At 35.8% G+C, this 27,157-nt stretch overlaps 1 protein-coding gene across 1 annotated transcript in view; it reads left to right on the top strand.

The window, feature by feature from the left end:
* PLA2R1 (phospholipase A2 receptor 1) overlaps nucleotides 1-27,157 on the top strand; it is a 108,986-nt gene that overhangs the window by 39,063 nt on the left and 42,766 nt on the right. The window contains 4 exon segments of the mRNA XM_047721863.1: nucleotides 1,204-1,361; nucleotides 4,616-4,714; nucleotides 9,485-9,597; nucleotides 18,376-18,548. Of these exon segments, the coding sequence (XP_047577819.1) occupies nucleotides 1,204-1,361; nucleotides 4,616-4,714; nucleotides 9,485-9,597; nucleotides 18,376-18,548 (543 nt within the window).

Genomic DNA, 27,157 nt, shown 5'->3' with positions numbered 1-27,157 from the left:
AGAAATCAAGTTATTTAAAAGTGATTACTTATGGCATATATATCTCAAACTTCTAATTAATATCCAGGAGTGCAAATTCATTGGATTTTTACAAAATATATGCTCAGAAATTTTGTAACACCTCACATATGCCAGATATATTAGAAGGTTTTTTTTTTAAGGGGCAAAGATCATTTCCAGAAACTTTTAATAAAAGAACTTAAACCTGTAATTTAGCCTTATGGTCACTACATAGCAGTAGTGTGCTGTGGTCATGTGATCTAAGCAATAATGGAATTTCTGAGATAAATAATTGGATTTTAATAACTTTGACCAGTGAAAATTTATTCGGTATGGTGGTTTTCAAGCTCTGTGCCACATTCAGGAATTCTGAGCTCCTAGGCCTCCACCCGCCTTTTGCCCATCAGAACCATTCCCCCCACCTATGTTATATATATGCCATAGGATTCTGCTGAAAAAACATTGAAATCACTGGAGCTAGAGTAAATTTTTTTTTTTAATGAAAAAAAAAATCTCCAGAGTCCACTCTGGTGACCTTTTGAAAGTTAGGTTTTAGTTTAGAGTGAAAACAAAAATCCTTCTCTGTCACTTTTTCTCACCTCCTGCATTTGAGATTAAAAGAATCCTGTGGCTGCCTCTGTCTCAATAGGGGCACTTGAACATTTCTCTCAGCCTCCTAGGGTCTTTTCACCTTACCTGGGCTGTCAAACTTTATTTACTTTTCTAGCAACCCCATTGCTCCCATTTTAATGCTTCTAAGAGTTCCTGCTCCTTTTTTCTCATGGAAAAAAAAAAAAAAAAGGCAAGAAAAAATATATTGTAAAGGGCTGTTTTTTTCTTTAAGTGCCCTTTTCCTAATGCAGTTGACCTTGCTATTTTTCCTTTCTCTAGGCAGAGGCAAAACCATACTGTTCAAATCTACTTTTCATATAGTAGCAGAAACTAATTAGAGTCCCAGCAATCTGACTTGCTTTTAAGCTTTGTCCTTGCATTGGCTTTAGATCACACTCTGTCCTACTTCCAACGTCTGTGTCGAGCAGATGGGGTAGTATAGGGAAAAAGATCTAAGTAGGTATTGTATACCAAGACTTAAACAGATTTTATTGCATGAACGAATAAAGAAGAAATCATTTGTAACAGGCTCGGTGTGTTATCTCCTTTGCATATAACAGGATTCCTGTAATTTACATTTATCTCTTACAGAAAATGCATCAGAAACATGGATTGGTTTGAGCAGCAATAAAATTCCAGTTTCCTTTGAATGGTCTAATGGCATCTCAGTCACCTTTACTAATTGGCACACACTTGAACCCCAAATTTTTCCAAATAGAAGCCAGCAATGTGTCTCAGCAGAGCAATCTGTAAGTTGATTTGTTTGTTTAATGCTCACTTGAGGACCATGTTCATCAGGGGCTTGGGCTGTGGCAGAGACGAAGACAGACACAGTCCCTGCTCTTCCTGGGGCTTCCATGCTAGGCAATAAACGTGTACACACAGGAAAAACATGGTAATTTTATTTGTGATGATAGCTTTGAGGAAATAGATGACATAATGGTGAAAAACTTGGGTTGGGGTTGCTACTTCAGACAGGATAGTCAGAAAAGGCTCTCTAGGAGATGATGTTTAATCTGGGACTTGGCGGGGGGGGACCCTCTTGAGGAACAGGGGAAGAACATTCTAGACAGCAGATGGCAGATGGTATAAAAGCCCAAAGGCAGGATAAGGGCTTTTCATGTTTAATAATCGAAAAGAAGACCAGAGTGGCTTGAAGGTAGAACTGATGAGGGGATCATAGGAGAGGGGGCAGGAGGAATCCAAAAATGTGAGGCTTATAGGCCTGCTATAGAATGACGAAAGGGCTTCAAGGAGATGAAGGGCATGGTTTGATTTACATTTTAAAAAGTAACTGTGGGGGCACCTGGGTGGCTCAGTTGGTTAGGGCCTCTGCCTTCGGCTCGGTCATGATCTCAGGGACCGGGGATCGAGCCCCACATCGTGCTCTCTGCTCAGTGGGGAGCCTGCTTCCCCCTCTCTCTCTCTGACTGCCTCTCTGCCTATTTGTGATCTCTGTCTGTCAAATAAATAAAATCTTTAAAAAAAAAAAAAAGTAACTGTGGCTGATACATAGAGAGAGATAAGAGAGAGGAATAATGGAAGCAGAGAAACCAGTTTGGAGGCTACTCCAGTATTGAACTGGGGTAGTGAATTTAGAGACAAGCAGAGAAATTCAAAGATCCTTTGGAGGATAGGAATTGCTGCTAGCTTAGATGTGGGGTAGGTGTTTGGCTTGAGTGACCGCCATGTTTGTGGATGATGGTGCCATTGACCTCTATGGTGAATATATGAGGAGACAATCTGAGGTGTCAGGAAATTACTCTAGGGACTGATGGCTTTTAAGCTCCATTATCCTATTAACATTAAAGGATTTCTACAGTGTGTGTAACCCCATTGAAAACTGACTCAGTGGAAAATCTTGCTCTTTTCCTCACATGTATATAGCTTGGTCCCAGTGGGCTTAATAATATCACATTTATCTCTATGCTGTAGTGTTTCATTTATCTAAAGCATCGGATTAGATTATACAAAATTAGTTTAATCCCAAGCCATGTGAAGCACTTATTATATTTAGAATAGACTTAATCTCTTTGATCAGATAGCTACTAACCTCACCATTTGAGTTTTAAAGTCAATAGGATTTGGTAGGCATTCTTACTCTTTCCTACCATCAGGATACTTTACCAAGTGCAGCTTATTAAATGTTACTTAAGTAGCTTGACAAAGTAACTACCAACCAAACTCAGAAAAGTTCTAAGCACTTACTCTTATGGCCCATTTCATTGTATTATCTTTTAGGCTGTCTCAGATATGCTCAGTTACAATTTAAATGCTAAGGTTGTTCTCAAGTCACATTTGAAGAGGGACAATGATCTCTCTAAATATTTGTCTAGGGTCTAAACTGCTGAAAGCCATCACTGTTTATTCTACAATATTTGATGCTTTATTGGTTCATTGGTTTTGAGATAATTAAGATGACCTTCATTTCCTACCAATGGTCTCCTTTTTCATTTGACAGACACCAGTATTTCTCCTAGCATGTTCACAGAACAGGAGCCAACATTTGGACAGAAAAATTATATTAGAGAGTAAGGACAGGTATTAATATTACAGAATGTGTCAGAACAATGCTGCTATAAGTGTGATTTTTTGTGTCCCCCTTTCTGGTTGCTCAGTAGCTCCTTAAATAGTAGATGCATAAAAAGTAACATTTATTACCTTGATGTAGAACTTGACGTAGAGTATAATTACTATAATTAACAAGTTACCTAAGCATGGTTGATGCCTAATTTGAATGTGAGAGCCTACGAACCTATTTATTCATTCATCCATCCCTCCAATTGTTATTAAGCAACTGCAGTATGCCTGACACTATCCTTTAACTGGGTGGTTTGCTGGAAGACTGGGCAGGGGGGCGCTCCAGAGCTGCTCTTACAGATGAAGGAGTCAACCCCCTATACAGTATTCATATTCCCCTGAAACCCTGCTTGCCTGAGATACCACTTAAAATTTGAATTGTATGCTTTTAGCCTAAAGGTCTGATTTGTGTTAAAATAACAAATCCTTTGGGAGGATAAAATTTTAATCTGTTAGCAGTTATTGTATTTCATTATTAATGTAGGATGTCAGAGCAGCCATCTGCAGAACTAGAAGACATGAAAGTATCTGCCTGTCATATAAAGAAGAAATGGAGTGGGGCTTTGGAAAATTAGTAATAAAGAAGGACATTGTGGCTTGAACACAAAGTTCAGCTATTATAATGTTATCTAGGGTGATTCATGGTAGTTTCCAGGTATTCCCCCAGCATCAGGTTTATCCATTAAATAGCAAAGCATTCAGTGTTACACTTAGAAGTGATTAAAGAGAAGAAGCAGCATTCTGACTTGGTCACAGGGATAGTTTCATCCAAGTTATTCTCAAAGCGTGGTCCCCAGACCAGCAGCATCGACATCAATTGAAACCTTGTTAGAAATGCAAATTATTAGGTCCTACCTGATATATTAAATGAGACGCACTAATTATGAGGCCCAGTCATCGGTGTTTTCGTAACCCTTCCAAATAATCCTGGTGCACAGCAAAGATTGAGAATCGCAGCTCTAACCCATCCTTTTAAAAGAAAAATTGAGAGCAGCTTAATGTAAATCCAGGCTGAGCCTGGTATTAAATCCTAGTTCCAAATTTTACTGACTGTAGGACCTTATGCGTATATTAAATCCAACCTTTAAAATGGGAATAATAATGCCTATTTCATAGTAACATTGAGATTATATATGACAATCACCCAATATTAAGCCTAGCATACTATCAAGAAACATTAGTGGCCCCTCTTTTCCTGCCCGCCAATCTGGGATTGCGTGTCTTAGAATTGTTCATAGTCAGGGCCTCCCATTCCCATGGAGAGAGGGAGAGAGGCCCTTCTAAGGACCACACAAAGTCCTGACTCATTACCCCATCCTGAAACACTTATCATTAATCATATTTTTATTCAAAATAATTGATGTTATCTATCAGCATCAATAATGAAGTGTATTCATTCATGTTGTAACATTTTTCCACTTAGGAGGGACACTGGAAAGTTAAAAATTGTGACGAAACACTTTTTTACATTTGTAAGAAAGCAGGCCATGTCCCTTCTGACACCGAATCAGGCTGTCGAGAGGTAAGTGCTGTTGACGTTTTGTTCAGTGTAGTGAGTTCATAACTAGAATAATTTCTTCAACGGCAATTTAAAGTGAATCTCTCTCCCTCTCACACCTGCCTTTGCTTCCTCCTCCCTCTCTTTTCCCCCTCTCTATCTCTGTTCTTTCTTTCCTTCCCCCACTTTTTTCTGACCTTGCACAGCTTTTTTTTAGCAAACCAAGCAATTATTAGCTAGGGGCATATGAAGGATTTAAGCTCTGCAAAGATTGTTGCTCCTTCAATCTAAACTACTTTTCGTTTGAAATTAGAAACCTAAATGATTCTGTTATACCATCTGTACAAACAGTGACTGCCATCTGATGCATCTCACAGGTGGTTTTCCTACTCTTCCAGTGAAGACCCTCAGAGTGAAAAGAAAAACATTCCTTCGATGGAGAGTGAACTTTTGCACTAAGAGTCCTGCCTTCCATTTCTCTCTTCTTAAACTTAAATATTTGAGTAGAGTAATGGCAAGAAGAGCGTGTTTGCAATATATTTATTATTTGGGAAAGAGATAATAAAAATACTTTCATATTTTCAGTAATAAATGATTCTTGGTACTTAACATACTTATTTTCAGTACTTAAAGTAAAAAATATATAGTACTTTAGGTTCAGTTAAAAGGTAGACTTCTGTTTTAAATTTCTTAAAAGACATTCAATATCCTGCATTAAAGTTCTCAACACATGCTCTCTTTCACACACACATACACAAAACTAAGGAATTTGGGTTTAAATATCGGAGATTTGTATGCATCTCAAAAACTTCCCAAACCTGGATTTTATGCAATTTTTTAAATTATTTTCTCTTCTAATCCAGTTATTTATGTTTCAATGAAGTGCTAACCCATCTTTCCAAGAAACTGCATTTTATTCATTAGTCAGTGTGTAAACATAATGAATTACTCTTCATCCTCTAGGTCAATAATACCTATGCCATAGCTGACATGCTACCAAACATCATATCGAATGATTACAATTCCTGAATTACTTAGAGCTGATTGCTGATCTAATCCCTATCTGATCAGAAATATTGGAAAAAAAAATATGCCTTACTATGGTTTTCAAGGCAACTCAACATGTTGCATTTGTTGAAAAGGAAATTAACTTCTTAAACAGCAGAAACAGAACTGACGTTCTATTCAAACTTTTGTACACTGCTTCCCTTTTCTGGCTAACATTACCAGTATGTAAAGTTCAGAATAAATTTGAAGTTCAGAGCCAGCTCTCTAACTTTATGATGAAAGTCCTGTTAATTTCTTTATGTATCAATTTGTGAATATGGTTTCAAAAGTTTCCTTTCCTTTAGCCAACTGCTTCAGGGCACTTCTCTAAACAGTCTGTACGTGCAAAATCAACTTAAAAAATATTTCTCACAGGGGCATCTGGGTGGCTCAGTTAGTTGAGCATCTGCCTTCAGCTCAGGTCATAATCCCAGGGTCCTGGGATTGAGCCCCACACTGGGCTCTCTGCTCAGCGAGGAGTCTGCTTCTCCCTCTCCCTCTGCCTGCCACTCTCCCTTCTTGTGCTCTCTCTCTCTCTTTCCCTGTCAAATAAATGGAATAAAGTATTTTTTAAAAATAATAAAATATTTCTTACACCACACACAAAAATAAATTAAAAATGGATTAAAGACCTAAATGTGAGACTCCTAAACCATAAAAATCCTAGAAAAGAACAAAGGCAGTAATTTCTCCCACACTGATAGTAGAAATATTTTTCTAGATATGTTTCCTAAAGCAAGGGAAACAAAATTGGAAGTAAACTATTATGACTACATCAAAATAAAAACCTTTTGCCAGTGAAAGAAACCATCAATAAAACAAAAAGGCAACCTATTGAATGGGAGAAGATATTTACAAATGGTATATACAATGAGAAATTAATATGCAAGATACATAAAGAACTTCTACAAGTCAACACCTAAAAAAAAAAAAAATCCCCAAATAATCCAATTTAAAATGGGGCAGGGGACCTCAGATATTTTTCCAAAGAGGACATACAGATGGCCAAAAAACACATGAAAAGATCCTCAACGTAGCTCTCATCAGGGAAATGCAAATCAAGACTCCAATGAGATATCACCTCACCCCTGTCAGAATCTCTAAAATCAACAACACAAGAAATAACAAGTGTTGGTGAATATGTGGGAAAAAAGGAACCCTCATGCACTCATGCACTGTTGGTGGGAATGTAAACTGGTACAGCCACTGTGCAAGGTAGTAAGAAGGTTCCTCAAATATTAAAAATAGAAATACCGTATGATCCAATAATTCCTCTACTGGGTATTTACCCAAAGAAAGCAAAAATACGGGGCTCCTGGGTAGCTCAGTGGTTAAGCCTCTGCCTTTGGCTCAGGTCATGATCTCAGGGTCCTGGGATTGAGCCCTGTGTTGGGCTCTCTGCTCAGCAGGGACCCTGCTCCCCGCCCCCACTGCCTGCCTCTCTGCCTACTTGTGATCTATCTCTCTGTGTGTCAAATAAATAAATAAAACCTTTTTTAAAAAAGCAAAAATACTAACTTGAAAAGATACATGCCCCTCTATGTTTATTGCAGCACTATTTACAATAGCCAAAATATGGAAGCAACCTAAATGTCTATCAGTAGAGGAATGGATAAGGAAGATGTGGTGTATACACACACACACACACACACACACACACACAAAACACACACACAGAGGAATATTACACAACCATAAAAAAGGATAAGATTGTGCAATTTGCACTAACATGAATGGACCTACAGAATATAATGCTAAGTGAAATAAGTCTGAGAAAGATAAATACCATATGATTTTACTTACATGTGGAACCTAAAAAAAAAAAGAATAAACAAAAAGCAAAATCAGACCTATCAATACATAGAACAAACTGGATGGTTGCCTATGGAGGGGGCAGACAGTGTTGGGCAAAATGAGTGAAGGGTAGTGAGAAATACAGCATTCCAGTTGTGGAACAGATAAGTCACAGGAATGAAAGGCACTACATAAAGAGGGAAATTTTTTTGGTAATTTCAAGGCAAAAAAAAAAAAAAGGCTTTTTTCCCTCTTAGTTTTTTGGGATTGTATAATATGAGCAATTGTTTCAGTACTGACTGTCATCACCATCATGTAAAATGAAATGGTGCCTCATAGACAAAAGATACTCACAGATACAGTCAATTATTCTTCCCAATTTCATTGTGTGGAGAAAGGCTTGTAGTAAAGAGGCTTTGTTTTTCTGGTTATTACTATGCCACATCCCTCCTCCCGCCAATTTTCTTGAGCCTGTTCAGTTCTCGGATTTTTTTACTTTACTAAGCAGCCTGTGATCTGAAAACTACTGATGAAGAAGGAATACTTTGTTAGAAAGGTCAAATTGTCAGCCTTCCTCTGCCTGTCCTTCCAAATACAAAAGCAGTCTAACCTCCCACCCCATCTGGAGTGATCCAGGGGGTTCTGGCTGGAGCTGTCAACTACTCACACAGATAAGGTTATGGGGAGAGGTTAAGGGAGTGAGTTCAGAGCCCATCCTGGCTGGCTGGATGTGGAACTCCTGTGATCCACACCTCATTTAATATGTTTTGAACTAAAATAGCTGAGTTCTAAAATAAGGTTTACTTTAATTTACTACAAGACTGAGACCTTTTATAAGAAATGTAGCAGAAATCATTTTATATCTGATCAAAATCCAGCAAGTATTGGCATGACACAGAATAAAGTGTATTTTAAAACTCATGAATGAAAAAAAAAAAACCTGGTGAACACATAAAAATAGATAGATGCAAGTGATGTGATTTTATAATATTAAAAGAAAAAGGACTAAAATAACTCAGCTGAAGTATAGAAGACTAATGAATGCATGTCTCCTGTAGTATATGATTTTAAAGAACAGAGCCACCCTTCATTGCTCTCGGGGCAGAGCCATGGAGCTACACATTTATCATTTTTGTTCAAGTGCCAAAGCTTGCTTTCTTTCTCTCTCAAAGGATAACCAGTTGATTTCAGAATTATATATATATAGATATATATATATACACGTTAGCCAGTTTCTATTCAGAAATATTATGATCCAGCTAAGACCATCCTGGATTACATCAGAATTGGGTTCCAGACCAGCTTGTCCACTTTGTGACTTTATCCAGGTCTCTAACCTCAGTGAATCTTAGTGGGATATCATGAAATAAGCAATAGGAAAGAAAGTTGAAAAAAATATACACTATTATCTAGATACATATGTCGTCTTTGCTCATATTGAGTTCCTGGCTCTATTTAAGATCTCTGCCTGCACTGTGTCCCTTTGATTCTCAGAACAACTCCATGGAATACTATTATTATCTTCATTTCACACAGAGGAAAATTTAGACATTTAGAGACTAAATAAAGTTGCACAGTAGTAGAGCCAGTATTCAAACCCATGCATTCTGCCTTCAAAGCCAACACTCTTAATTTCTACCATCCTGTAGGAACCATGAAATTCTGTAAGTCTGAACAGAGAGAGAGAAATAAAGAGAGAATCTTGAGTGAGTGCCCCCTTTATTTTCATCTGTTTTAGATTTTTTAAGATTACAGGTTAATTAAAACTTTTAGGTTTTAATTATTAATTAAATAAATATAGAAGTGTCTGTAGCTAATGGCATTATCAGATAGGATACATACAAAGATTTCAAGACAAAAATTCAAGTTTTGACTTTGTTAAGAATACACAAAAACAATATTTTGCTCTTTAAATCAGATTATGTCCTTAATTTTCTTATTTCCCTTTTTAAGGGATGGGAGAGACATGGTGGATTCTGTTACAAAATTGACACTGTCCTTCGAAGTTTTGACCATGCCTCCAGTGGTTATTACTGTCCTCCTGCCCTTGTAACCATTACAAACAGGTAAGATAGAAATTTTCTATCAGAAACATGACTGTACTTTTTTGACAGGAGTGCTCCTGGGATGATAAAATCTAGCCATAATCAGTAACTTGTCAAAATCTAAAGTGTACTGTCCATTAGAGTATTAAATTATTTAAATTATTGATTGAGATGAATTTAAATCATACAACATTATTCTTAAATCAATTTTTGAGTAATAAAGAGAAAATTTAAGATGACTTTCACTTTCCATAAAGCTTTATTAATTATTAAGCTTTGCTAATGTATTCAATTGTATTTAGATTTTATCCAAAGGCTTATAATGAAAACAAAGTATGTCATTTTAAAATTAAGTATGTTTTTAATGTAATATGTGTAAGTTATGTGGAGTTTTTAAAAGTATAGCTATAATACATTATATGTTAATAAAAAATTAAAAATTTAAAAAAATAAATTAAAAATACAACGTGATAATGCATGTCAAAGGCATTGTACATGGCTTTGGCAATGGACTCAATAAATGTGAACTCTTATTGAAAAAAAAAGTATAGGTAAAATGTGGAATATTTTCAAATGCTTCCCCATTGCTTCTTAGCTCTATATTTGCTTAGATGTAGACTTCTCTGTGCACAGGTGTCTTCTCCATACTAACAGAGAAACTGTGTCCTTTTGACACTCCACAGAATTTGCAACATGCTATAGATTTGTAATAGGGAATAAAAGTACCAACAGCTGAAGTGACCCGAGTGTCACTAACAATGCCAGGAGAACAATGAGGGAAATAGACTCCTCCAAGCTGAAGACAGAAACAAGGTAGAACCCTTCAGTGATTGCATGGGAACCTATACCTGCAAAGCTAGCCACTTGCTTTTTTACTGAGGCCACTGCCTTTAAAAATATCCACTGAAGCCAAGGAAACAAGACAGTTGACACTAGGGTTTTATCCAGAGACATTTCGGACATAGGTCTAACCTGTAGGAGGAATTATTGCTTTCTCTCCTCTCCTTGCAGAGGAAGTCAACATTCAAAGCCACCAGTATTTCCTTCCTCCTCTTACCTCTCACCTTCCCAGTCTTTCCTTCCAACCATGCACAGAATGTGCACATGCACACACACACATACACACACATACACCACTGGATTGACAGCAGTTGTCAAAATAAATTGCCTAGTGAAACATTTTGTGCTCAGGAGACACTTCCTTCAGGAATAGCACCACCCTTGATGTATCTCAGTGTTGTTTTGGTTCTACCTTCCTTCTTCCCAGCTGCCAGGCAGAAGGAAGTCTTTATCTTCAACTTGATCACCCACCCAAAACGTTTCAAGAAGACCTTGGGTTAGAAGTCCTCCAGCAAGTGAGCCAATATTGGGCTTTATTCAGGAGCCTGATCAATGAAGCTATGCTATTTTGTTAATTATAACTTAATTACGTTTTTCACTGAAGAAAAGAAGTTTAATTGTTTCACCTGTTTCTTATGTCTTATTCTTTTCTTTTTTGTGTGTAATATTCATTGAATACCTGTCACATACCTGGCACTGTATTAATTATTTTTCATATGCTATCTGACAATGCAAAAAACCAATAGTCAGGCATTTATTAGAAAATTATTTATTAAACATCTATATTGCAAGAGGTACCATATTAAATACTGGCATGCTGTACAAAAGAAATTAAAGGCATGGTGTAATTGTCCAGGTGCCACTTGCAGGCCAGGAGCTAGAAATAGAACATAGAAATATGAAACAAGTGAAGAAAGTGGAAGAACACAATAAATGGATAAATTCAAAGTGACGTTACAGGGACACCTGGAAGGCTCAGTCAGTAATGTATTTGCCTTCACCTCAGATCATGAACCCAGGGTCCTGGGATTGAGTCTCACATCCAGCTCCTTGCTCAGCAGGGAGTGTACTTCTCCTTCTGCCTGCCACTCCCCCTGCTTCTGCTCTCTTTCTCTCTCTTTCTGACAAATAAATAAATGAAACCTTAAAAAAAAAAAAGTGACATTACAGATAACCTATAATGCCATAGTGACCCAAGTAGGGCAGGAATCTGTTAGCATTCAAAGGCTTCATTTTCTAAGAACGGAGACCTCCCACAAATAACAGAAAGTGTCTGGAAAAAAAATCTCCTTGGTTTCATTTCCTCCAAAACTGGATACAAGAGTATGTTATAAAACGTTTGTTTCTTTGATAAAGTGTATTCAGTAGCCAATACTAATGTACGACCTAACTCTAAAGCAAACCTTATAGCATAGATAAGTTTGTTTTCATTCCGTCAACAACCTTGTAGGCCCACCCAGGTGATCTTGTGCTAGTATGCTACTCAGTGAACAGTCAAGCTCCCTCAGTGCTCTCCACTAGCCCCAGTGAGGCATCTCTCCCATACAGTTGCCAAGCGTGTACACTGCCCTGCAAACACGTCTATACTCAGAGCAGTGACTCCAACACAGGACATGCAGGTTGAGGAAAGGAAGGGCCCTGTGCTCTCAATTTTTATTCACTCAGACTCTATCAGGTAAGAAACAATGACCCACACTACACCCCACTCTTTGACTGACAAGGCACAACAAAATTTTTCAACACCATCTCTTGTCAGAGAAGGTTGGGGAGTAAACGGAAAGTTTCCTCAGATTCAGGAGTGTCCACTCGCTGCCTTGGTAATCATTTTCTTCCATTACTGATTTCCCGTTTGAGTTAAGACACTCCTGTCACTCACCAGTGCTCAAGCTTATAGTTGCTAATTGATTTTCCACTCTTCTGCACAATTGAGAACAGATTTGATGGGCACAATTAGAACCACCTGCTACAGATTACTTATTTCTTTTGTTAACAGTCAACTGCTCCTGGTCTAGGACATTTAACACTTTGTGGAATAGAGAGGGGAAGAAAAACAGACCCTTATTGGGGAATAGCAGAATGTTATTTTCTTGCTAATGGTTACAAAATTTTTTCAGGCCTGGACACTACTTTCAGATAGTACATGACTGCAAAACTTGAGTTCCAGAGTTATCATTACGATGGATAATCGTGTAAATGCATATGTATCTAAATCTTGAATCAATCAGCCATGGAATATTTGGCATAAAATAATCCAAATGACATTTAATTTTTTGCATTTTGCCAAAAGTAAGAAATCCTGCAGTATCTCATTTTCTTCTAGGTTTAAATATGCATTATCTCCAAGCATTTTTACAGCTCTGCTGTTTTCCTGCAACCACCATACTCCCTAAACACTTTTGCTGTTAATTTTTTCTTGTGATAAAATATGTTGAACATAAAACTGATCATTTTAACAATTTTTAAGTATACAGTTCAGTCGCATTAAGTACAGTTGTATCATTGGACAATCATCACCACCATCCATTTCTGTAACTTTTTCATCTTCCCAAACTAAAATTCTGTACCCTTTAAATAATAACTCCCCATTTCCCTCTGCCCCCACCTTTGGGCAACGGTCATTCTACTTTCTGTCTCTATGCGGTTGACTGCTCTAAGTTAACATATCAGTGGAATCATGCAGTAGTTGTGCTATTCTATCTGGCTTATTTCACTTAGTCTAATGTCCTCCAGGTTAATGTATGTTGTAATATGTGTCAGAATTTCCTTCCTTTTTAAGGCTGAGTAATATTCCATAATATATATATACTACATTTTGTTTATCTATTCATACAATAGATACGAGATGCTTCTACCTTTTGGTGGAAATTGTGAAACACGCTGCTATGAACATGAATGTACAAGTATCTTTCAAGTCCCTGGTTTCAGTTATTTTGGGTAATATACCCAGAAGTGAACTTGCTGATATAATTCCATTTTTAATGTTTTGAGGAACAGCTGTACTATTTTCCATATTGGCAGCACTGTTTTACAATCAGTGCTCAGGAGTTCCAATTCCTCCACAACCTAGCCAACACTTGTTATGTTGTTTTTATATAATAGCCATCCTAATGGGTATGAAATGGTATCTGATTGTGGTTTCAACCCGCACTTCCCGAATGATTAGTGATATTGAATGTCTTTTCATGTACTTTTTGGCATCTGTATATCTTCTTTGGAGAAATGTTTTTTCCAAGTCCTTTACCTATGTTTTAATTGGGGAATTCATTCTTTGTTGTTGAGTTGTAGTAGTTCTTTATATAGTCTGGCTATTAATCCCATATCAGTTACATAATTTGCAAATACATTCTCTTATTCTGTGGGTTGCTTTTTTACTCTATTGATGCCCTTCAGTGCATAAAGTTTTAAATTTTGATTAAGCCCACCTTATCCGTTCTTATTCTGTTGCCTGTGCTTTTGGTGTCATATCTAAGAAATCATTGCCACATTCAATGTCATGAAAAGTTTTCCCTATTTTTTTCTAAGAGTTTTATAAGTTTAGCTCTTGTGTTTAGGTGTTTGATCAACTTCCAGTTAATTTTTATAAATGGTATGATGTAAGAAGAGTCCCAGTGTATTCTTCCGCAGGTGAATATCCAGTTTTCCCAAAATCATTGTTGAAAAGACTGTGCTTTTCCCATTGAACAGTCTTGACACCCTTGTGGAAAATCATTTGACCATATATGCAAGTGTTTATTTCTGGGTTCTCTATCTATTCTATTAATCTATGTCTGTCTTTATGCTGGTACCACACGGTTTTTGCTTGTGGTACTTTGAGTAAGTTTTGAAATCAAGAAGTGTGAGATCACCTTTGTTCTTTATCATATTTGTTTTTGCTATTCGGCTTGAAATCCCTTAAAATTCCATACGAATTTTAAAGTGGATTTTTCTACTTCTGAAAAAGACATCATTGGGATATTGACATGGACTGAATTCAATCTGTAGATCAATTTGGGTAGTATAGACATTTAAACAATTGGTTTTTCAATCTACAAACATGGGATGTCTTTCCATTTATTTGGGTCTTTAATTTCTTTCAACAATGTGTTATAGTTTTCAGTGTACAAGTTTTTGCCTCCTTAGCTAAGTTTATTCCCAATTATTTATTTTATTTTTGATGCTATTATATATTGAATTGATTCAGATTCTTAATTGTTAGTGTACAGAAATGCAACTGATTTTTGTGTGTTGACTGCATCCCGAACATAGCTGAATTTATTAGTTCTAACACTTTTTTTATAGAATCCAATTACCTTTCTTTTTCATTTATTTTCCATATTTTTGAAGATTTATTTATTTCTGAGAGACAGAGAGAGTGCCCTCACACACCCACACGCATGTATGCATGCATGGACATGGGGAGGAGCAAAGGCAGAGCATCTTCAAGCAGACTCCCCACTGAGTGTGGAACCTGATGACCTGAGGCTCAGTCTCACAACCTATGAGATCATGATGTGAGTAGAAACCAAGAGTTGGACACTCAACCAAATGAGCCACCTAAGCACCCCTAACTTTCTTTTTAAAAACATATTTTAGTTGTCCTCTTTAAAATTATGCAATAAAAACATTCTTATTGGTATAAATTCAAGCAAGCCAGAAGAATATAAACTAAAAAGTGAAAGTGCCCTCTCACCTGCATTCCTCTTCCCTCCCAAACAATCCCACTTCTCTCCCATTTACAGTTAACAAAGGTAACTTGTCATTAACAGTTTGGAATTTGTTCTTCTAGGTATATTTTTTGTGTGTATGTTAAGTATCTTTTCTAAGTCTATATTTCTCTTTTAGTCTTTTGCAATAAACAATAGCCAAAAACTGAATATTTCTAGTTCTTGAGGAATGCCACCAAAAACTTTTTGTGGCAATAATCATGATGCATGTCTCCCATTTTGAAACTACTAATATTTTATTTCTATTCTTTATTTAAAAGAAAGAGAAAGAAATTTCGCATTTTTGTATTCATTCCACAATAGAGTAAGTTATTTGAATATGGTATTAAAAATGTTAACACCTATGTTATTAAAAGAAATCCTATTGTAATTATTCAGCTCAAAGTTGAAAACTTCCTAACTGGATCACTATAGTGTAAAACTACCATTATTATTTTTAATTGAAATAAGCTCTCTAGTGAAGCTACATCCAGTTCATTACTTTTTTCAATCTCTTGTTTTAGGTAATACAAACATAATCATTAAGTACTGTTGCTGCTAAGTGTTGTGTTATTCACAGACAAGAAACATCTTTTTTTTTTTTCAGCTACATTGGTCACTGGCTAAATGGATGAAGAAATATGTTCAGTTAGAGATTCAAATATACAATATCTCCTTTTGAGTGTGCATTTTTTGAAATGTGAATTTTATTTTGAAATGAAAAAAAATTTTCAGTGTATCCAAAAAATAAGTATTGCTGCCTTCAAATTGCACTTTTAAAATTAAAATGTAATGTTTAGCACCATGAGTAACAATTTCTCATCAAACTGATAGAAATTCAAGATATATTTTTGTTATTTACATTGAAAATGCACATTTGATTTCTTAACTTCTTTCAGGAGTTGATTGGAAAAAATTTTTTTCTAAGTTTAAGAATTATTTTCCTAAAAATTTGATGTTATAAGTAGTTCACATATGGAAAGTATTTTATCATTTGTTTTTCTAAGAAATAACAATTTTTACTTTATTGAATTCCTTGGATATGTTATTCTGGTTCAAATAAAAATATAAAAACATGTACTTATGGTTACTTTTTGTTCCTTAAGTCACAATAATATTTGAATTATATAATCCAGTGAAACCAGACAAAAAGTCCAAATATAAGAAAAACTCTGGAATATTCTCAAATGAAGAATTCTAAACACAAGGCCAAAAAAGACTTTAAAAGATCATCTGTTCTATTACTGTAAGCCAGAGTTTTCACAACCCTTTTAAGTGTTTGGAATGAAATAGTGAGTGGTAACGAATATAAAATGTCCTCTTATTTCTTTTTCTGTTGGAAATAGACACTCAAAAGGCTGCATGCTGTGATCTAGAGTTAAGTTCTTAGAATATATGATTTAAAAGAAAGATATATTTGCTGAATTTATTTATTAATAATGATATCTTCTAAACCATATCAAGAAAACTAGGGTCCTGATTTTAAGGTTTTAGGATATACTGTATGAGTATTATAAGCAACTACTTTAAAAATACTTGCCAATTTAAGAAGCACAAGGTGTCTATTGTTTTAAGCAATCATTATTAGTGATAAAATAGCAAATCAGAGTGGACTAAATAAAATCAACAGGGAACAAAAGCAAAATGTTGTCATGAATAATGATATCAGTGGCCACGTTCACAATGTTTCCTCTCTATTATCCAATAAATGCTGTACTACAAGGTAATGGAAGAACCAGCATTGTCCCCTGGGTTTAGAACCAGACAGTAATGGTGGTCTGGCCATAGCCTCCATGATGTAGTGCCCCACTGGCCTCCTAAGACAGCAGTTAGAGCATTGGCTGGGCACGATAAAAATGTTACTCTGGCTCAGAGAGGAGAAGGCAAAGCAGATCCTAAATTGTGAGAGCGTGAACCACTGGAAGCATAAGGAAAATTGCGATAGCATCTAGACAATGTTTAGTTTTATGTACTTTCCTTTAAAACACAATTTACATAAAATTCTGCCACTGTAATCTGGTTAAAAAGAACTTTTCTCATTTCAAATGCGTGCTATTTGGATTATTAATAGAATACAGAAAATATTTACTAGACCATAATAAAAATCCATATGCTCTGCAAAGATGAGTGTCATGGATGCCTAAGATCACTAAATGTTGGTAGTGATGTTCATAATGATTAAAATTTTTACTTTTTCTGTGCTCTTTTCTCCCCTCCCCCACATTTCCTTTGAGGCTCTTCTATTCTTGAATGACCCCATTGATTTTGTTTCCCTTAGCAACGTAAGGATGCATGGTAATGAAACAATTCCAGAATTGGATGAAAAAGTCTAATTTGCTTTCTTAGGTTTCCTGGGTAATTTCATCAGGCCTACCCTTTCTCACTGACTCAGCACTTCTGGCCAAAAGTCACCACTGTTTGAAATGTGTTTCTTCAAAACTTCAGATGCATTGGAAATAAATTTTTCAAGATAGATTACAACTTAGCTTAAAATTTCAATGCTACTTAAGTTTAAATACTCATATTTTTCTATTAGATATTCATGTGGAAGCATATATACAAATTTTCCAGATTCTACTTTTGATGCATTCATGTTGGGAAAGGAGGAATGCCACCAATCAATGAATACTAATTCATTCAGTTGTGTGGGGAAAATATTAGTGGGTGCACATCCTTGGATTAGTTCCTAGGTTTTTAAATTTATCTTCAGTGAATGTGTACATCTGAACACATTTGAATAAGCCAAGGACTCCATGTGCTTGTGAATAAACCTATTTGGGAGACATAAAATAGCTACTCCAATCTCTGTTCCATTCTCACCAGGCAAGTGTGGTGGGTGGGTGCATGTGAACTACATGTTGGCAATGTTCATTCCTCCTCCCCACTGCCAGTTCCCCCATTGCACACACATTATGGCAAGGTATGTGATATGTGACCTAATTATAAAATAGAGCACATGCTGTGCCAAGAAATGTATTGCTAGCTTGATGGGCTTTCCCACCTATACTCTGAAAGTGGAGCTGGACTCTATTCCTTGAAGAATTAAGCCTTGTCTTTGAGACTCAAATTCTCCTCACTCATCTATTTCTGGGAATTGCACAGACATTTGGCATGTATTAGTAATGTCTGGGGTCTTTGAGTGTTTTTCTGCTCCATGTTCTGAAGAATTCATCAGAAAGAATTACTCTGGTGCCATTCTGTGTACCTTATTATGCTTTAATGACATTTTTTATTGCCCAGAAACTTACTATAACCATTTCCTTTTTCCGTTTTTAAGGTTTGAACAGGCTTTTATTACCAGTTTGATCAGTAGTGTGGTAAAAACGAAGGAGAGTTATTTTTGGATCGCTCTTCAAGATCAAAATGATACAGGAGAATACACTTGGAGGACAGCAGCAGGACAGAAGTCTGAGCCTGTGCAATACACACACTGGAATGCACATCAGCCTCGTGAGTGGAAGGGATTGTAATACCACTCCTCTCTCCTGTTTTCTTTGACTAAAATTCCTTCCATCGATGGTCCACCTCCTTTGGTGCTTTCTTGATGTTTTCTTTATACCTAAATCAACTAAAACAATTACCACAGGTTCCCAGGAGGTGACATGTAGCTGGTCATTTGTAAAAGTATAATGCGTGTGACATTTGACAGGTTCAATGTATAATTTTTTAAAAAGATTTTTATTTATTTATTTATTTATTTATTTATTTATTTAAGAGAGAGAGAGAGAGAGCATGAGAGGGGAGGTCAGAGGGAGAAGCAGACTCCCCATGGAGCTGGGAGCCCAATGTGGGACTCAATCCCGGGACTCTGGGATCATGACCTGAGCCAAAGGCAGTTGCTTAACCAACTGAGCCACCCAGGCACCCTCAAGGTAGAAATTTATTGCTCAATACCACTTGTGCCTTTATTAGCAGGAAGTCCAGATTCTTCCTCTTAAAGTCTTTTCCCCATCCCGCCTCCTCATTGTCTAAGAATCTCAGGGGCTTACTCAGTCCAGAATAGTCTGTTATACTTCAAAGCACAGTGAATGGGCACATATAGGCAACTCTATCAGTCCAGTCACTGCCACTTTGCTGTGGAATTCTGACCCATTACTTAGGTAACATTCTTATTAATCCATCTCCTCCATGGACTTCGGTGGTAACTTAGCCAGGATTTCAGAGTTAGACCTCTATTAGTTCACTCTCAAAAACTCAGCTCTAGATCCCAAAACATGAAACTGTGCCAGGTTAGTTAATTCCAGAGAAACTAATGTCTTCAGCCATAAGTACACTAGACCTACCCCCTGTGGAACCAGCTTTATGTCTTTAGGTCACCAACCTAGACTTGACACCCCTTTACTTCAGCATGAGTTCTGATTTGGATACCTTGCTCCCTTTTCCTTGTGGGTCTCAATCAGGGCTACCCCAAGAAATAATAGACAATAAGTTACCTCTAAATTTGTTTCTGGAGGAAAGGTCAGGGAGCCTCAGGCTCTTCCCTGAGGAAAGATGGATATTATAATACTATCAAAATAGTTTTCATATATCAAATATGTAATAGTAATTTGCCAAAGGACAAAATATACCGATTAAAAGACAGAGATTGTCAGAAAAGATCAAAACACAAGACACAACTGTATGTTGACTACAAGAAACCAACTTTACATATAAAAATACATGTGGATTAAAAGATAAAAGGATGGACAAAGATATACTTTGCAAATGCTAATCAAAAGAAAGCAGGAATAGCTACATTAATTTCACAGAGCAGACTGAAGAATAAGGAAAGTTTTCAGGGATTAAACAAAAGGATATTATATAATGGTAAAGGAGTCACTACTCTAAAAAGAAATAACAGTCCTTTATGTGTATATACTTAACAGAAGAGTGTCAAAATACATGAGAAAAAAAACTGATAGAACTGCAAGAAAAAAATAGATGAAGCTACTATCTACTAATAGATAAATCTACTATTACAGTCAGAAATTTTAATACCTCTCTCTCAGATATCTATAGACTACTTAATCCATCAACAGCAAATTATACATTCTTCTCAAGATCACATGAAATATTCACTAAGATAGACCATATTCTGGTCATAAAACATACCTTAACAAATTTAAAAGAATGGAAACTATACAATGTCTTCTCTCAGGCCACAGTGAGATTAAACTAGAAACCAATATCAGAAAGATAGTTGGAAAATTCCAAAATACTTAGAGATTAAACAATACATTTTTACATAACACATGGGTCAAAGAAGAAATCTCAAGAGGAATTTTAAAACATTTTAAACTAAATAAAAATACAACTTATCAAAATTTGTAAGATGCAGAGAAAGCAATGTTTAAGGGGAAATTTAAAGCACTGAACACATATATTAGGAAAAAAATATCTAAAATCAATAATCTAAACTTCTACCTTAGGAAATTAGAAAAAGAAGAGAAAATTAAATCCACAGTAAGTCAAAGAAAATAAATAATAAAAATTAGAGCAGGAATTCAGTAAAATTGAAAACACTCAAAAAAGAAAATCAATTTTTAAAAATGTTGGTTCTTTGAAAAGATCAATGAAATTGATAACCCTGTAACCAGACTAAGAAAAGAGAACAGACACAATTACTAATACCACAAATAAGATGGAGCATCACTACAGATTCCAGAGATATTAAAAGGGTAATAAAGGAATATTATGAACAATTCTATATCCACAAATTTGATAACCTAGATGAAAATGACCAATTCCTTTAAAGAAACAATCAGCCAAAATTCACACAAGAAGAAGTAAATTATTGGAGTAGGTCTATAGCTATTAAAGAAATTGAAACAAAAATTCATAATCTTCCAAAACAGAAAACACCAAGTCCACGTGAGTTCACTGGTGAGTTCTACTAAGCATTTAAGGAAGAAATTATGCCAGTTCTCTACAATCTTTTACAGAAGACAGAGCAGAGGGAATACTTACTGTCTCTTTCTGAGGCCAGCATTACCCTAATACTAAAATCAGACAAAAACATTGCAAGAAAAGAAAATTACAGACCAATGTCTCTCATGAGCAGAGTAGCAAAAATCTTCAATGAAATATTAATAAATTGAATAGAACAATGTAAAAAAGAATTAGACATCATAACCAAATGGGATTTTTACCAGCTTACAAGGATGATTTAACTTCCAAAAATCAATTAGTATAATCCATCACATCAACAGGCTATTTTTTAAAAGTCACATGATCATATCAATAGATGCAGAAAAACATATGACAAAATCCAATGTCTGTTTGTTTTAATAACTGTTAGCAAACTAGGAATAAAGGGGAACTTACTCAACTTTATAAAGAACATCTACAAACCCACATATACCATACTTAATGGTGAAAAATAAAAGCTTTCCCACTGACATCAGGAACAAGGCAAGAATGTTCCTTGTCAACACTTCTTTTATTTTTTAAAAAGATTTTTATTTATTTATTTGAGAGAGAGAGAGAATGAGAGAGAGAGAGAGAGGGAACACAAGAGTGGGGAGGGTCAGAGAGAGAAGCAGACTACCTGCTAACCAGGGAGCCCAATGCAGGACTTGATCCTGGGACCCCAGGATCATGACCTGAACCAAAGGCAATTCCTTAACCAACTGAGCCACCCAGGCAGCCCCAGCACTTCTATTAAACAGTGTAGTAGCAGTCCTAGCTAATGCAATATGACAAAAAAAAAAAAAAAAAAAGCAAGTAAAAGGCATACAGATTAGAAAGAAAGAAAACTTCATTCACAGATGACAAGATTGCCTACATAAAAAATCAGAATGAGGGGCACCTGGGTGGCTCTGGGGGTTAAGGCCTCTGCCTTTGGCTCAGGTCATGATCCCAGGGTCCTGGGATCGAGCCCCACATCAGGCTTTCTGCTCAGTGGGGACCCTGCTCCCCCCCCCTTTGCCTGCCTCTCTGCCTACTTGTGATCTCTCTCTGTCAAATAAATAAAATCTTTTAAAAAAATCAGAATGAATCATTAAAAGATCCCTTGAACTAATAAGTGATTATAGCAAGATTGCAATAGAAAAGATTAATGAATAGAAGTCAATTACTTTCTTATATAACAGCAATGAGCAAGTGGAGTTTAACATTAAAAACATATTATCATTTACATTAGCACCACCCCAGATTGAAATATTTATATATAAAATCTAATAGAATATGTACAAAATCTATATGAGGACAACTATAAACTTTAATGAAATAAGTTAAAGAAGAACTAAATAAAAGGAGAGATATTCCATGTTCATGGATAGAAAAACTCAATATTGTCAAGACGTCAGTTTTTCACAAACTGACCTATAGGTTCAGTACTATCCCAATAAAAATCCCAACAACTTATTTTGTGGATATCAACAAACTGATTCTAAAGTTTATATGGAAAGGCAAAAGACCCAGAATAGCAAACTCCTTATTGATGTAGAAGAACAAAGTCAGAAAACTGACACTACCTGACTTCAAGACTTACTATAAAGCTAGAGTAATCAAGGCAGGGTGGTATTGGAAAAAATAAATAAATAAATAAATAAATAAGACAAATCAATAGAACAGAATAGAGAGCCCAGAAACTGACTGATAGGAACCATACACCTAAATGTAAATCACAAAGGTATAATACTCCTAGAGGATAACATAATAGAAAACCTAGATGACCTTGAGTAAGGCAATGACTTTTTAGATACCAAAGTCACAATCCATGAAAGAAACAATTTTCACTAAAACTAAAAACTTCTGCTATAAGAAAGACAATGCCAAGAGAATGAGAAAATAAGACACAGACTAAGAAAAAATATTTGGAAAAACCACACTCCTAAAGGACTGTTATCCAAAATGTACAAAGAATTCTTAAAACTCAACAATAAGAAAATGAAAGACAAGATTTAAAAATGGACAAAAGGCCTGGGGTGGCAGGGTGGTTCAGTCGATTAAATGTCTGCCTTCTGCTCAGGTCATGATCACCGGTGTCCCTGGATGGAACCCAGCATCAGGCTCTCTGTTTAGCAGCAAGTCTGCTTTTCCCGCTCCCCTTCCCTGGACTCATGTTTACTCTCTCTCTCTCTCTCTCTCTGAAATAAATAAATAAAAACTTTAAAAAAAAAGAAAAAGAAATGAGATATCAAACCACTAAAAGACATTTAATGAAATTTAAATGCACATTACTAAGGGAAAAGGGCCAATTGAAAAGTCTGCATACTACATGATTCTAACCATATGACATTCTGGAAAAGGTAAAACTATGGGACAGTAAAAAAATTACTAATAAAAAGTGGTTTTCAGGGGTTAGGGGGAAGTAGAGATAAATAGGTGAAGCACAAAGGATTTGGGAAGCAATCAAACTATTCTATATGGTACTACAATGGTGGATATATATGATTATACATTTGTCCAAACCACAGAATGTACAACACCAAGAATGAAACTTAATATAAATCATGGATTTTGGGTGGTAATATGATGTGTCACTGTAAGTTTTAACAAATGTACCATTGTGGTATGGGATGTCAATAGTGAGGAAGGTTTTATGTATTTGGGACAGGAGGTATAAGGGAAGTCTGTACTTTCCACTCAATTTTGCTATGAATCCGAAATGCTCTAAAATATATAGTGTATTATTTTTTCAAAAATCATACTTTTTAAAGATGCCTATAAGATGAAGTTTAGACAAAATACTTTTTTTGCGTTATAAGCTTTGGTTTAGGAAATGTGTCTAGAAACTGGTGACTTTGCATGGCTCTAAAAAAGAAACATCATAATTCAGTCAGTAAACAACCTTCTCAAATTCTACAAATCTATGAATATTATTAAAATGCAGAGACTAGTAAAGTTCCATGTCACACTATTACTGGAAAAGAAAAAAAGCTCAGGTTTCATTTCTAATATACTTTGGAATTTTGTTAGTAATGTCTATACCTGTCAAAATAAATTATTACATTTTGAGTAGACAAAATCTTGGTTTTTAATGTTACCTTCCTTGGGGCATATTTGGATGTCTAAAATCTGGAACTGAAGCAGAGCTCCTTGTCATTCATAAGTTTCTGCTATAATTTATTTGAGTGGCACTACTCTTTTCCTGTTCTCCCTGAAGCAAAAGTAATATCATGATGCTCAGTCTGGCTGCTCATGCTGACTGACATTGAGTAAATTGTCTCTGAATAAGATGAAAATGTAAATCTTTTTTTGAAGAAAACGCAATATAAAAGCCTCTGTGTTTTCTTTTTTCTTTTAAATTGCAGTTTGCAGAAACACCATCCTAAATCACATTTTTTCCCCTGCCTGTCATGAAAGTGTCCATTAACTTGGTCCCCATGTCAGAATCCTAATCCAGCCCAAACTGACTATATAAATTGACCACTGAACAGAAAGCCTGCTGTTTTTTATTAACTTAGTCAAGACTCTGTCCTTATGTCATATCATCAGAATATTCCATCTATGGTGGAATTGCAGTTCTGCCACTTTTTTTGACTTTGTATTATGTTCCCCAAATAGTGTAATAACCCACCATATACCTATCACCCATGTCATCTGTTATGAACTCATGGTCTATCTTGTTTCTTCTATACCCTCACCCACTTCCCATATTTTGTCACAGCAAAGCCCAGACATCATATTGTTTCATCCACAAATATTTCAATGTTATCCCTAAAAAATAAAGATTTCTTTTTAAAAACATGAATATAAGACAATTATCACAACTAAAAGTAATTAATTATACCTTCATAACATAAATCTTTAGTTAATGCTGAAATTTCTAAATTATTCATAAATATTCATAAATATAAACTGTAAATGGACTTTATAGTTTGTTTGAGTCAGGATCCAAAGCGATTTATACATTGCAATTGGTTGATAGATCTCTTAATGTTTATTTTAATCTCTATGTTTCTTTCTTCCTTATCCCCTGCCATTTTTAAAAAATTTTATTCATTGTACAAATGGGTTATTTGTCCTACAGTTCCCTACAGTCTGGACTTTTTTATTTTTATTTAATCCCTGTATGTTGTTTAATATCTTCTTCATTTTCCATAAAATTGACATTTTTATTTTTAAAAAGTTAGAATCAGAGGCATTATATAATTCAGATTTTCTTTTCTTTTCTTTTAAAAAACCATTTCATAAGTAGCTCTGTCTCCTATCTGAAGGCACATAATGTTCACTTTTCTCCCTTTTTGCAATGTTAGCAGCCACTAATGATCAGTGCCTAGATTCACTGATTCATTAGGGGGTTCTTCATAGCTTCATGTTTGGGATGTTTTTATGAAGACATAGTTTCCTGCTATTTTACTAAAACAGCAATAGCAAAGAGACTGTGGCACTTGGTATTTTAAAAGAAGTAACTCTTCAGGTAAAACAGGAAAACGAATTTTTATCTATACTAACTAGCAGCACTAATTAAAGGGGGAAAATGGGGCCTTTCTTATTTAGGGATGCGAATGCATTAGAAACTAAGATGTAGTTTGTACTTAAAGATTCAATATAAATGGAGACTGTCGAGTGAGAGGGAAAAAAAGTATGTCCATTCTTGTTAAGACATTCAAAAATCTTTTCCAAGTTATATTACAGTTGCATAGTTGTCTGTACAAAGAAGGGGAAACACTTTGAAATCACTACTTTGCATCTATCTATTACTCAGGCTTTGTGACCAAAGTTTTGTTTCTAGATCTAGATGCTACTGCAGAAAAAGTGTGTTTCACTCATATGGGGTAACTCTAGAGCATCTACCCCAATTGTCCCAAGTCAATAGAAATCTTCTGCCAATGACAGGGAAATTGGGATCCTGGGAGAGCAAATCAAATCTGTTTTTCTTGAAAGTGACTCCGCATAGCAAGGAGAAGCCTCTCCAGCCATCAGATAGATAGACTGGTCCAGTTTAAGACTTTGCAGAGTTCTGAAATGAACCACCACATGAATGGGAACAAACTTATTCTCATTTCTGGGCATTCTTTGGAGATTTCCATATCTTTTTATAATGTAAGTAACTGTCAGAAAAGGTAAAAATGGGATCATAGATCTTTAAGAAAATGCTGTGGGCACACACAGAAAAGAAATGTGACCAGGGGAATGAGAGGGAGCTCCTTGGAAAAGGAGGAACATAATTTGAGGGGAAGATTCAATCATTCAACAACTATTCATTGTATGCCTGTCTACTGTGTACCTTGACATTGTCTCATGGTAGATTCAGTTAAATCTGTTTTCAAATTCTGCATCAAACCCTCCCCACGTGGCCTTAGACAAGTTACTAAACGTCTGTGCCTCAATTTCTGCATTAGCAAACTGTAGAAGCTAATAATCCATCTCAGAGTTTTTGAAGCTGAATAAAGAAAGACCATATAAAATGCATATACAGTATATATCAATATATACCATTACATGGAATCTACCCTCATAGCATCACTTTTCTGCATGAAGAACGAAAAAAGGGCAGAGAAGGGAGGTGGGTAAGGCACAAGCTTAAGAAGTAAGGATGTGAAAGGGTTATTGCCGGATGGGAAAATAACTAGACAGACTCAAGTAAAATGTCCAGAGGCTCTGAAGGCCCAGCTACAGTTCCCTCCTACCCTGAGGCCACAAATAGATTTCATTTGTCTACTTTCAGGTATTTTACCAGAGAGCTGAATGATGGAGGCTTTCCCAGCTCAGTTCTATTTATATGGTTAGATAGCTTTGCCAAATGGAAAGGACTAGAATAGTGAATTGGAATGTCTTAATCGACCTAAAGTTATCCCATTCATGTTTGATGGAGAGACTGAAGGGGGACAGAGGGAGGGTAAGGCAGATAAGGAGAATCAGTTTAAATGCGAGATTCACCACCAAGGAATAAGATGATAGTTTTTTCTTCTCCAATGGGAAATGAGTTATTGAATTTGAGAACAATTTCTCGGGGAGAAAAACACCCTCCACTCTTTCCTACAACCTACCGTTATTGTTTGGCTTTTGCAAGCATACCCACAATATAGGATTATAAATTCGGTTTATATCTCCCTTAGCCCAGTCTCCCTTTATTACACCACTTTACTGCTTCTTTGGGGCTGAGCCTCTAAAATTTGGGTCAAATGTTC

The sequence above is a fragment of the Lutra lutra genome, chromosome 3, assembly GCF_902655055.1.
Source record: "Lutra lutra chromosome 3, mLutLut1.2, whole genome shotgun sequence".
Lineage (NCBI taxonomy): Eukaryota > Metazoa > Chordata > Mammalia > Carnivora > Mustelidae > Lutra > Lutra lutra.
This window is presented reverse-complemented; position numbering and strand designations above follow the sequence as displayed.